At 50.5% G+C, this 12,298-nt stretch overlaps 1 protein-coding gene across 2 annotated transcripts in view; it reads right to left on the bottom strand.

The window, feature by feature from the left end:
• IGDCC4 (immunoglobulin superfamily DCC subclass member 4) overlaps positions 1–12,298 on the bottom strand; it is a 125,666-nt gene that overhangs the window by 50,430 nt on the left and 62,938 nt on the right. For both annotated transcript variants that reach the window (XR_002095137.1, XM_019503974.1), the window contains exons 4-5: positions 3,968–4,105; positions 182–337 (exon numbers count right to left, since the gene is read on the bottom strand). Coding sequence is in view for 1 of the 2 variants with exons in the window: in XM_019503974.1 (XP_019359519.1) it covers positions 182–337; positions 3,968–4,105 (294 nt within the window). In the remaining variant the exon portion in view is untranslated. The remainder of the gene's footprint in view (positions 1–181; positions 338–3,967; positions 4,106–12,298) is intronic.

Here is a 12,298-nt window from a genome sequence, read left to right as displayed (position 1 = left end):
GTATTATGCTGCTGAGAAATCTTCCCTAAACCAGACAGTAATTCATTCTGATTATGTCCCCTCTCAGAAACAGCAGGGGCTGTGAGCATCCTCTGCCAGGGAGCTCCTGAACACAACTCCAGGCCATTGGCAATTACCCGGAGTCATATTTGTGTCCAAAATGTTTCTTCTCACCACTCACCAAGGACCCGGAGCTCAGCAGCCGCCGTAACAAATTGTCTGGTCTGGGGTTTGTTAGCACGACAGACGTACACGCCCGAGTGGTGGGGCTGGGTGTGAGGAATCAGAAGGTTGGTCCGTCCCAGCACAATCACGTCGGTGGAGATGGGCTTTCCATCTGCAGAGGAAATGTGTGGCAGACACCAGGGTTACATTAGAGATGAGGTGCATTTTGAGTCTGTCTTCCATCACGGCCTTTCCACCTGGTTTTGGCCATGTCACTTGGTCTCTGGAGCCTCACCCCCTATGCTTTATCTTGGCTATTTAGGCTCTCTGCGGAAGGAACTTTCCTCCCATTAAAGGGCTGTCCAGCCTGGGCCCGTTCAGGCTGGCAGGGTCATGAACCTTCCTGGTTTTCACCCACTTCTCTGCTCTCCCCATTCTGGAAGGGATAAGAACCAGCCAGGCAAACCGCAGTGCTGCAGATTTTAGGGGCATTCACTTCCTTGGCTGTTGTGAAAGATGCACTTCTCTGCCTGCTTGTGTACCACGGCTGAGCCAGCTGGTTGACCAGGTCCACCTCAGCCTAGGAGCACACGGGCTACATGCCAACGCCTTCTGCACTCCTGTCATTGCCTCTGCTCAGTCCATCCAGCACAGCTTGGCTCTCTCTGCTCTCCACGGAGAGGCAGGTATCAGCAAGGGACCAGCAGCCTTGATGAGCTACAGAGAGAAGACAGGAACAGTGCAGAGACTACTGCAGAGCCAAGTGAGGGCTTGCTGTTAAAGGAGAGACAAAACCTCTGACCTGGACCCAAAGGACATCCCCCCCTCCACCACCATATGAAGGATCTGGCCAATAACAGGCTGAACCAGCTTTGGGATAATTGAGGATGCAGTGAATTGTGGGGTAATTGAGGATGCAATGAATTTTGCCAACTCTTCTCATTAAATTAGGCCCAGCTCTCAGCTGTTCCACACTGCTAGGACAGAAGAAGGGAAAAGATGGCTCTGACCCCAGACTCTAGGCTGATCAGGAGCCAAAAGAGTCACTGAAGTGATTGAAAATGATCTCAGTCCCTATGCCAACTGCACTGCTGTCTGGCAGGCTTCCTCCTGGCCCTCAAAGTGCCATCACCACAAAGTGGGCAAGAGCTGGTGATGTGGAGCCATCTGTGCCTTTGGGGGAGTCCTCAAGGAGTTCCCCGTTTGCTTTGTGCCACGAGGGAACCGAAGACAGTGCTGGGAGCTCAAACCCATGAGATCAGTGACAGGGCTTTATTTAGGCATTGTGAATAACCTGCAGGTTCTGGGCATGGGTTGGGGTGGCAGGCTCTTGGGCTCATCTCATCCCTGCTGTTCGCACCTCTGCACTTGTAACCCCCCCTCCCTGCTGAAAGACGAACCTTCATCCACTCTTCCCGGTTACCACTCTGGTGGTGCTGGCCTTTCAGAGATAAGAGGCTGAAAGCCCTTCCTTGCTCTGCACCCCGGTCTGGCTGCATTCAGTCAGGATCAAGGCACAGGCTCCCTGTGCCTCTACGCAGGGCTCTGGGGATCACAGTGCTATTCACTGCACAGTCAGCAGGGCATGTGGCTGCAAGTTCATGCCCTTGGCAGGACTGGCACCATGGCAGCATGAACTATGCCACTGAGCAGGGTCCCAAGCCAGTCAGGACCTCTGCTGCATTATGGTCATGTTTTAGCTTTGTTGCTTAGCCAAGGGGCCACAAACTGAACCTCTACAGAGGGCTGGCCTCTGTCAAGGCCAACAGAGGCCTGCGTGGATGGCCTCACAGTTGAGTAACACTGCATCCAAATGAGGAACATGACTGCACAGACGTTCTGCACGCACAGGCCTTGCACACACAGGCCTTGCTGAAAGGCTAAACTCAGTCCAGGCTGTAGTGCCCTTTAGCGAGCAGCCTGCAATAGGAAGCTCCTAGATGGGGTCCACACACCACTTTACTTTGGAGGGAGTCAACAGCACTACTGAGTGCCAGTGTCGATTAGCCTGCTTCCTTGCTGCTTACCCTACCTAAAGCAACACAGAGATGACTGCACTACTTCTGGGTTAAGAAAGTGTTAAGAGTGATGTTGTGGTTGTGACGGTCCAGGAATTATGAGAGGCAAAGTTAGATGAGCTTTCAAATGCAAGGTGTTCTTCCTCAGGTCTGAGGAGAAAAGCAACAGCTGAGCCCTCTCTAACCTCACTAGCACCTTTCAATGGCAAGCTTGGGAACAAAAATTCCTAAATTGCCTGGACACTAGGAACTAAGGACTTCACACCAACCCTGGTTAATGGCACATTGCAACATACCTGATTCCACAATTCTTCAGGAAAGCTGATAACAACCCTCCTTCCCATTGATGCATCTTGATCTCCCAGTAATCAGCTTAGTTCTTCTGCTAATTGTTTGTCTGCTACCCCCAGGAATTTCCCCCCTCCCCTAAATTGCATGGCTCTACCAACTACTTACTACAGCTTGTCATTGTGCTTGCTTTTCTCCCCAGACCTGAAGAAGAATGTCTCACATTCAAAAGCTTGTCTAATTCTGTCCCAACTATGCAAAAATTTATTGATCAGATAAAAGAATACCACCCTAAGAAACCTTTGCCTCTGGGCTACGAGGCAGCCTCTGCCTGGAGTAAGCAGCACTTTTCAGTTCTTCCCACGGGAAGATCTGGGAAGCTCAGTGTATGGACACGGCCCCGGCTGCACACAAGAGATGTTATATTCTGGCCGCCAGATGACACCCCAGGACTCAGTACCAATCCTGGAGGAACCGGCAACTCAGCGATGCAGACCTCGCTCCCTCCGGAGCATAGCAATGAATACTTCAGGAAACATGGGAAAGCTGGGTACAGCTAATTATGTCTTCAATATATGGGATGAAAGGCAAGCATTTCTGCCTGAATGATTTAACCGCCCTGCTTTGAATTTGCAATGCTGGGTCCTGTGAGCTGCTGCTTATTTTTGCAGGGTGGCTACAAATGCAAAAACATTGCCTGCTAAGGCTAATAACACACTGGATTGCTCCTGAGACAAAAGCTTTCATCCTGGGATTCTGCAGACTTACAAGCCCACAGTCCCTACGTACCTGTGAAGCACCATAACAACCCTGCACCCCAAATCTGAGCTAATTGGAGAGAGACTGCGAACAGCCCAAGTCAACCGTCTCCAGTGCTTCTGAAACACCTAACACAGCCCCTGTGATAGTAGCAGCCTGCTCCTGCATGTACATCACCAGTACATCTGCACGCACTTAAAAATACTGTTGCTCAGACTCAACCCCCACTGAGTCGGCCAAACCAGCATGCCCATAATGGGGATTTTATTTTTATTTTTTTATAGGAGGCTCTTAAATGTTGAAAAGATATTTCTCATGCTGGGCGAGCCGGCGAGGTAACACAGGTTATTTTTGCAAAGCAACAGCCGCCACGATGGAATTCCCACTAACCTTCTGGAACCGCTACAAAAGAAGTGTTGGGAAGCCGAGTGCCACGCGCTGACCTTCAAAAGCTCGGGCTCATGCAATATGACCATGACCAATTTAGATCAAAAGGCATCCAGTAACCAGAATTGTGTATACTTTACAGATCAAACGGCTACAAAATAAATGGCAAGCTTTGTAGCACTGCAGACTTAATTAGGGATCCCCACCTCAGAAAAGATACTCGAGCTGCCTCAGCTATGGCACCCATGTTGGGCACCCACATACCTTTTCCCTTTTAATGGATTTCAAAAATAAAAGCGTCTGTAGGTTCCTCTTGACATCAAAAGGCTCCTTGGCTTTGTTTCACATACCCTGGCGTATCCAAGAGACGAATGGCGTGGGGTCGGCGGAAGCCATACACTCCATCACCGCGCTCTCGCCAGCTACCACGGTGGTGTTCTCGGGGGCAGCGATGATGGTGACATCAGCAGGAAACGGTGGCTGAGAATCTAACCAAGGAAGAGGATTAAAAAAAGATCTTTTTAAAGCAGCACAGACCACATTTCATTTGTACCCCGACTTTCCTTACCTCCGCTGCCAAGACAACGCACCGCGGCAAACAGGCTGCTCTTTCCTGCACATCAGGGCGGCTCAGCCCTCAGCCCAAACGCCAGATCCAGCTGGCGGAACTGCGTCATCCTGCCCACAGGGCTTCTCAAGGGTCCAGAAATGCAGTGGTGGAGAAGCAGAGGCAGCGCTCGCTGCCACTCCCCTGCTGCCAACTTGCTGGACCTGAGGGGAGCCCTGCAGGCCAAAGCATGACCTCCGTGCCAGGGGCAGCAGATGATTGGATTTAACAGGCGGAGGGAGTGCAAGGCCAGACTGGGGTGGCAGGCAGGAGGTTTGGGGCAATGCAGAGCTGGATCCAAAGGTGGGTGGCACAGGGCCTGAGTGGCTTGGCCTACAGCCAGATCAGGCAGCACAGGGCTGGATCAGGGCATGCAGCTGGAGCAGAACCGCAAGGGGGCATGCCCAAGGCCTGACCCCATGCCATTCATCCAGACCCTGGGGCCACAGCTTGGGCGCCACTGCTCCACACAAGTTACATACTTCGTTTATGCTTGCATTTCACTCCACTAGCCTGGCCATTTTCACCATGGATTCTGAAGGCTTTCAAACCCCTGGCCCCCGGGCACTAATGCCATACTGTGGGGTTTGCAACAGATGCACAAGTCTGCAGTGGAACAAGACCTTGGTTCAGGTGAGCATTTCAGCAGAGACCTGGCCTGCATCACATGCCCTCAAGCCGAGCACCCCGATCGTTATGGCAGCTCAGCTCTTCATCTGGCTTTCTGCCCCTGGATGTATGTGAACAAATCCCATCGCGTGCACAGAGCCCTCCAGAGGCGGGGGGAGTCCTGTGTCAGCCCCATCTTCCATCCCCAAAGCTCAGAGGAAGGAGCAGCAAGTTTGGAGTCCGGATTCTTTCCAAGCCAAACCAGACAGCGGGAGCTGCCCGAACTCCAAGGAATTTCCACCGAGACAGTCAGCTCTGGGTGGACTTCATTTCTCCATTCATCAAATTTCTCTTCACTTCTACGACTTGCTTTTTAATTGAACAACATTCCGCTTAATTCATTCCTTAGAAGTATTAAATTCAGGACAAGCTCTGCTTGCCCCTGCCCCTTTTAACATAAAGGACATCTTCCAGAGGCAGTAATCCCAGTGGCTAATCCATGCAGAATGAACACTTGTACTCTTCCCTAGATCGCACAGCAAAGCCAGCAGAACTGGATGTCACTATGGCAAAAAAAAAAAAAGCTTCTGCTGATGGAATTTGTGTCATTCACAGGTCAGCCAATGGAGAAAAATCCTCTGCCCTCATTTACCACATCTCCAGCAGGAGGCTCTGGTGATGCAGCTATGCCAGCACAGCTGTAGCAGCAGCAGCCTCACGATGTAGGCAAGGCCCAAGAACAGCTGGTCAGTCATCAACACCTATGCTAATAGATCCCACTTATTAAAATGACAGAAGGGAGCAAGCTATTTTGATTGGGGGGTAAAGACGCATCTTAGTGTCCACAGGAAAGGGCTCACTTTGTTACGTACCTGATGCACTGCAAAATGCCCACAGTAATATTACGACCTAGGACTTACGTATAGCCTGTTCCATCAGGAGGTCTCTAGGAGCTAGGTATGTATTCTCCCTTCTGAGGCCCATCCCTGCCATGCTAAATTCCCCCTTGAGTGGGGAACCAGATGACAGGAGAAGAGGCAAAGCCAACCATCTAGAGGGGGTTTAATGGGGGAACTCCTGGCTCCTATTCCTGCTGCAGCAGCTCACTGGCAATGGCGAATGCAGTCTCTTGGGAAGTCAGGCTCGTGCAGCCCCTTTCACGCAAAGGGTTGGGCAAGATGATTTACCTGAGAAACTGAGGGCAGAACTTGAGTCCTGCCAGCACACCTCTGCAATCCAGACAAGGCCCAGCCAGGTCTCTGCAGGCTGAACTGGTCCTTAAAGCATCTTCACTGTAGGAACTAAATGGCAAATGAAACCAGACGCAGCGCTGGGACAGAAGTGGGGTTTGCTGACAGGGCATAAAGAGTCATAGTTAAACCTTATGCTTTTCAGGTAAGCTGATCAACCCTGGAAGGCAGCAGGAATTAGAGACACACACACACGCGTGCACACGCACACTCGGCCTGCTCTCCAGAGCCGTCGACTGCACAGCTGGGTGGGTACACTGGTATGGGAAGTGTGTGAGTTGCTCTGAAGCATCAACGATTTGTCACTGTGGGGTAGGCTACTGATTTGTTGGCAAGAGGGTTTATCTGGTCTGGGAATGTGTGTGTTCCCAAGAGTGCGCAAGGAAATAAAGCATTTCCATGGTGCCACCCTGGGGAAAATATTCCAGGAATTTCCATGGGACTCAATGAAGTATCTGAATATTACCGATTCCTTCATGCTGACTGCTCTGCTAACACAGCCTCTTTTCACGGCAGGAATACCAATTTTCTGACAAGGGCATGACACAGAACATCGGGTCTGGAGCATCAATTCGGATGCATGGAGAAAAGCAAAAAACAAAACAAAACCCTCAACTAGGAATCCAGCACTGAATTAGCATGACCAGGATTTTTCTGCTGTCCTCGATAGCCACCAAGATTGCAGCTGGATCATGTCACCCAGCAAAACTCTACCCTCTTTGCTAGGATCAGAAAGAATCAGATAATTCTGCTCCCGCTTCAGTCCTACTGCAGTCTCTTCATTCCCCATGCAAAAAAGACAGGAAAATCTCCTAGCCATTGCCATACCAGAGAAATCCTGGGTGCAGGTGCTATCAGTGATATGTTAGATGGAAAGCCTTCAAGTACATGCAATACAGCCACAACAGTGTGCTTACAAGCCTACACACATCATCATTCCCCCATCTTCCACGTTCTCATACAGGTACTTAAATGCCTGGTTAACCTCTGACTTAGTTGGTACAAACTCCGGTGCCAGCAAGGCAGCACATCCTTGTGCAGACACAAAATACATGAACTAGAAAGGAAATGGATAAGTGCCAGGGAGCAGCATTATCACAGCAAGTTTGCAATCGGGTTATTCTACCTGCAGGGATAGCACCTCTGACCTGTCACCTACCAGGAAGGAAAGGAAACTTCTGCATCTCCTGCTGGCTGGTACAAGGCACGGATGATACAGCATGCAACAAGCTGAACAGACTATGCTGCCCTCACTACCCTGCAAGCTGCTAGCGGGTTTTGATGACAGGTAGGGCCAATCCCCACAAAGCTCGGACCTGGGTCCCAAAGGCCAGGTGCGTTTGCAAAGACCTTTGAAAAGAGGGATGGATAAAATTCCCGAGCTTGGAACCTGTACCGCGCCCCACAGAAAAAGACCAGCAGCTAGCATTTGTCCACCAGATGGAAGCAGAGATACGACAAGGAGGCTGCGGTCCTCTACCCGGGGTGATATTTGTACTGGACATTCTTGTATCTTAACCTCCAGCCTCTTTCCAAATGCCAGAGCAAAGGGCTGCAACACAGTTATGAGAAAACATAGGTATTTCAGCCAGGTCTGAGCAGGGACCCTCTTACATGGTGACGTTATTACATTATGAGGAACAACTGGTGGGAACAGGCATATACGTGACATGTTTTCATGCTACCACACCGAGCAGCCGATTAAGATTTTACTACATTCATGGCATGGACTATTCATGCAGCCCAAGCCTGTAGCATAGGAGACTACAAGCTCTTTAACAGCCAAAGGTATGATTACGTTGCAGCAAAGCACAAGTGATCCAGGGATTAGCGTGCTGACTTCGCTGCCTTGTGTAGCACAGAATGGGAAGCGGCATTGCAGTCCCTACAAGTGCATACAGGGTCACAATCATTTAGATGAAGTTAGTCCAACTGTAAATATGGTCTACCGGTTAAATGTTGGGGGCTGGATTCTCTACCTTGTCATCCCTGGAGTCAAACCAGCTAAGAGCAGGATGAGAGAAGGAGCAGGGACTGGGTTTGCAAGAATCAGGAAGACTCCTGCTCCCGACACATGTGGGAAAATACTCATGCGAGGGACAGAGCAGTATGCACCTATCACCTGGAACCAGCTCTGGCATGAGTCAGCTGCAGCACCGTTGTACTGGCTTGTTCAGCTGTGAGCTTCCCTGGCATCGGCAGGAGCTGAATATGAAGCTGGACTTAAGGAGGTTAACCACACAGCCAGCAGCTAACATGTCAGACAATCGTGGTTCTGTCTTTCCTCACAGCCATGCCCTAGCCGCTCAGCCAAGCACTTGCAGCTTGGGAGGAATCACCTCCTCAGGCCACAGCACAACAGATCCCTCGTTGACAGAGTGAAATCACGCTTAGTGCAAGGGCAGCAGGACAGCACACAGAACAGGGCACCCATGCTGGCCGAGCTACAGAGGTGGAGAGGCTGAGCCACAGGGCAGGGAAGAGAAGATGTCAGATCAGTGAAGGAGACCTCCGAGTGCACAGAGAGCATGAGAAACAGGAGGGGGAACCCAGGACAAGGGGGCAGAGGGGAACAAGTGCTGGGTCCATGTTGAACAGACCTATGTAGTCCGCCCAGTTAGCTGGCAAGCACAGATGTAGGCTCCCACACAGGGTGGCAGCACCTCTGGCGTGCAAGGGGGACCAGAGAATGGGGCTATGCAAGCTCCCCTCAGCATCCAAAACATGACACGCTGCAATACCACCTGCTCTGCAACTTCATGCAGGGATCCCTGGAGCTGCGTGTTCCCATGTCCCATGGGCCTGCCCTGCTCTGCCCTCAAAAACCCTTGGGCACTGCCCGTCTAGGGCTGGTAATGGAGATGCCCTGCCCACTCAGTGCTTCCACAGGACACATGCTCCAGCTAGGATGCAGCCTTCCCTCGGCCCTTCTGGAAAAGCCACTCCCTCCGCTGAGCTTCCATGTGCGGGTGCACTAGCACCCCATGAAAAAGCGGAGCTTGTTCCCACCACCAATAAACACACCGGGGCAGGTGCACCGTGCTGATGTACCGCAGCCTGGGGACAAAGACCTGGCAGCACAGAATTTTTGCTTGAAAGCTTTCCCCAAAGTCACGGCAACGGGAGACAAGACGCATCAGACACCTCCAGGTGTTTCAAGCTCACTCTGGAGCAATGCTCAGGCCAGTGCTGCAGAAAGAAGCCCAGGGAGGAAAGGGAAAACAATTTGCTTTTTGAGCTGTACAGCCATTTCCATGCAGAAGCCTCCCCAGGATCTCTCTCAGGTTCCTCAAGGCCCCGCTGCAGTTCCAGCTCTCCCCTGCCAAACAGATCCACACCTCACACAACCCCCTTCCCCCGCCCCCGCACCTTCCCTAAAGGAAGTCCCAACTAGACTTTGGGTTTGGAGGGAACCAAACCCCACAGGCCACTAGTCCTTGCTATGGGAACAGAGGCTCCCTCCCAGCACAGCCCTCCTCTTTCCAGTTCAGCAGGTAGAACAGCTGAACCTGCGCGACCCAACTACTACATAATGCCTGCATTTGATGCTAAACAGCCCAGCCTGGGTGGTGAGGGAAGCACAGACAGAGCACACCCACCTCTTCCTACCCTGGGAGACCAATGGAAATGCCTTTCCCACCCTAGCCATAGCATCCTTTGCAGCTTTATAAAGCACCATCCACTAATAGCAGCTACCACTGAGCTACGTCAATTATCTGGGATATGGAAAACATGCCTTGCTATGAGGAGCTTAAGAAGCTCAATCTACATAGTACAGTAAAAAGAAAACCCCTAGGCAGCGATCTGGGGAATTACAAGATCTCTTTACCCAGCAACCAGGTTGAAGCAATCATTAAAAGCAGACTAAAATCCATCTGGAAGGTTGCAATCTGTTAGGGTCTCAGCAGCAAAGTGTCTGAAAAGGAGGTGGTAGTGCAAGAGTGATGCTGTACTCATAACGGTCCAGAAATTATGCCAGACAAGGATTTCTTAGGGTGATCACTTTTATTGGACCAACTATGTAGTTGGGATACAGCTAGACAAGCTTTCAAATGTAAGAGATTCTTCCTCAGGTGTCAGGATGATCTCCTAGATTGCTCTGTACCTTGAGCAGCGGGTAAAGGAGAACCAGGGGACATAATTTATTGATGTCCTACGCAAGAGGGTCATAAAGATGTGCCGCAGTCACAGGGTGAGAAGCAAATTGTTGTCCTGGATCAAAAACTGGCTGCAAGACAGCCAGCAAAGAGCTGCAGGATTAACAGGTCTGCTTTCATCATGCCAAAAGGTTAATGGTGGGTTGTTTCGGCTTTCTGCACCAGGTCCTGTGTTGCTTAATGTACCTATTAATGAGCTGGAAAGCAGGGTGAAAAACAAGGCGGGGAACCTGGCAGAAGACACTGAATTATTTAAATGAGTTAGGAGTAGAAAGGGTGTGAGGAAAAAGATCCAGCCAGGCAAAAGGAACAGGCAACACGATGGCAAGCGAAACTCAGTCTTGAGGGGAACATTTAAAAGACTTGTACAAGTTACAGGCTTCTGAATACCGATGTCCGGTCAGGAAAGGAACCTGGGATTACAGCATAAGGCAAACCCCTCATTACTGCACAGTCTGTCTAAAAACTAAACACAGCGTGAGGCTGCGCAAGGAGTGGGGTGCTGAACAATGCAGAGGATTTTTTTTCTTTTTTTTTTGCATAAATCCATGGTGAAGCCTAATCTGGAAGACAGCGAATCTAGATACTTTGCCAAAAGGACAGAGAGGAATCAGAAAATGACCCTGCTCATGCAATGTCTCTCAGATGGAGAGGGATGGCGATAAACAGGAGGGCACATAATGAATATGTACCAAACCAGGAAAGGTCTGAAGTTGGTAGGTTGGTTGTTTACTTACCTGGTGAGCAGTACTCAGCAGCGATGTTTGTGCGCGTATGAAGCTGGCCCTCCTGGGGTAGCAGCTGCAAAAGGCTACCAGCCACATGGGAGTACATTCAGTGCCAGGTTTCCCAGACTGCGTTCCATGCAGGAATCAACTCGGAGGGAAGAAAAAGCTCTGCTTGAAATAGCACATGTACTACACACACAGCACACGTGTGTAGATGGTCGCCATGTGGTAAGTGCAGAGGCATGTGACGGACACAGGCTCTGGTCTGCAACGAGGTGCTACAGGTAACAGCGTGAAAGCAGGGCACTGCTCTACAAAGCCGCGTTTTCTGCTTTGCGTGATCGCCAGGACTTTTTAGCCCAGACGCCAACTCTGTTGCCCACCAGTTATTAACAATGACGGTGGAAAAATGAATCCCTTTCAAGAACATTCCTTATTCTAAGTGAAAGCAATTACCTCATAGGCATCACATCCACACATCTGCCTTGTGTTTTGCGCTTTAAACCTCTGCAGCAGTGGCCTTCACAAACGGAAAACTCAAATTTCTTTCTATCCCGAGTCTCCATTGCATCATCTTTCATTTCTGAAACCTCTGTAGTGTCTAGTTGGCACAAAACACAAGCTAGTCTCATTTCAATGCTGAAGAGCCTCCAAGATCAGGGGCTAAGTTAAACCAAAAGGAGTTTCAGCTCCACGGAATCTGATGGCAGAATATTGAACAGCAAAACAAACTGAGCCTGTGCTGGCACTGCTGCTAAAATCGTCGCAGGTCAAGAGGAACCATTGTCAGAAGCCAGGTAAAAAGGAACTGCTATTTTCTAGGAGCCCTTCACCAAGTGCAGAAACGGATCACGATGCACAATCAGCGCTGTTCATTCCAGGAGACTGAAAGCTTCACTGGCCTCGCTTTTGAAGCCTGGTTTTTGAGGGGAGGGGGTTTTCCCTTGTTTCATGTCATGTCTCCGGGTAGGATGGCTGCTCCAACATGAGGCTTTGCATGTGGAGATGAAGATGCCACAAATTCATTTTTAAACCATTCCCATCCCTAAATCCAGCAGGGCCATTGTGACTGCTTTCTATTGGACAATGCGCTGCACTTCGCTCTGGGCTGACGGGGACTGCAGGCTGTGCAAAGTCAGCACTATCCTGCCGATGTCATAGAATCATAGAAGTCGGGTCGGAAGAGACCTTGTAGATCTTCAAGTCTGAACCCCCACCTGGGCAGGAGAAAAACTGGACTCAAATGAGTCCAGCCAGGTAGGCATCAAGCCTCTTCTTAAAGAGCCCCAGGGTAGGAGCCAGCACTACTTCCCTTGGAAGTTGGTTCCAG

Source organism: Gavialis gangeticus, unplaced genomic scaffold (assembly GCF_001723915.1).
Source record: "Gavialis gangeticus isolate Ggan-Ray unplaced genomic scaffold, GavGan_comp1, whole genome shotgun sequence".
In the NCBI taxonomy this organism is placed as follows: domain Eukaryota; kingdom Metazoa; phylum Chordata; order Crocodylia; family Gavialidae; genus Gavialis; species Gavialis gangeticus.
The sequence above is the reverse complement of the archived record's forward strand: the minus strand, read 5'-3'. Positions and strand labels throughout refer to the sequence as shown.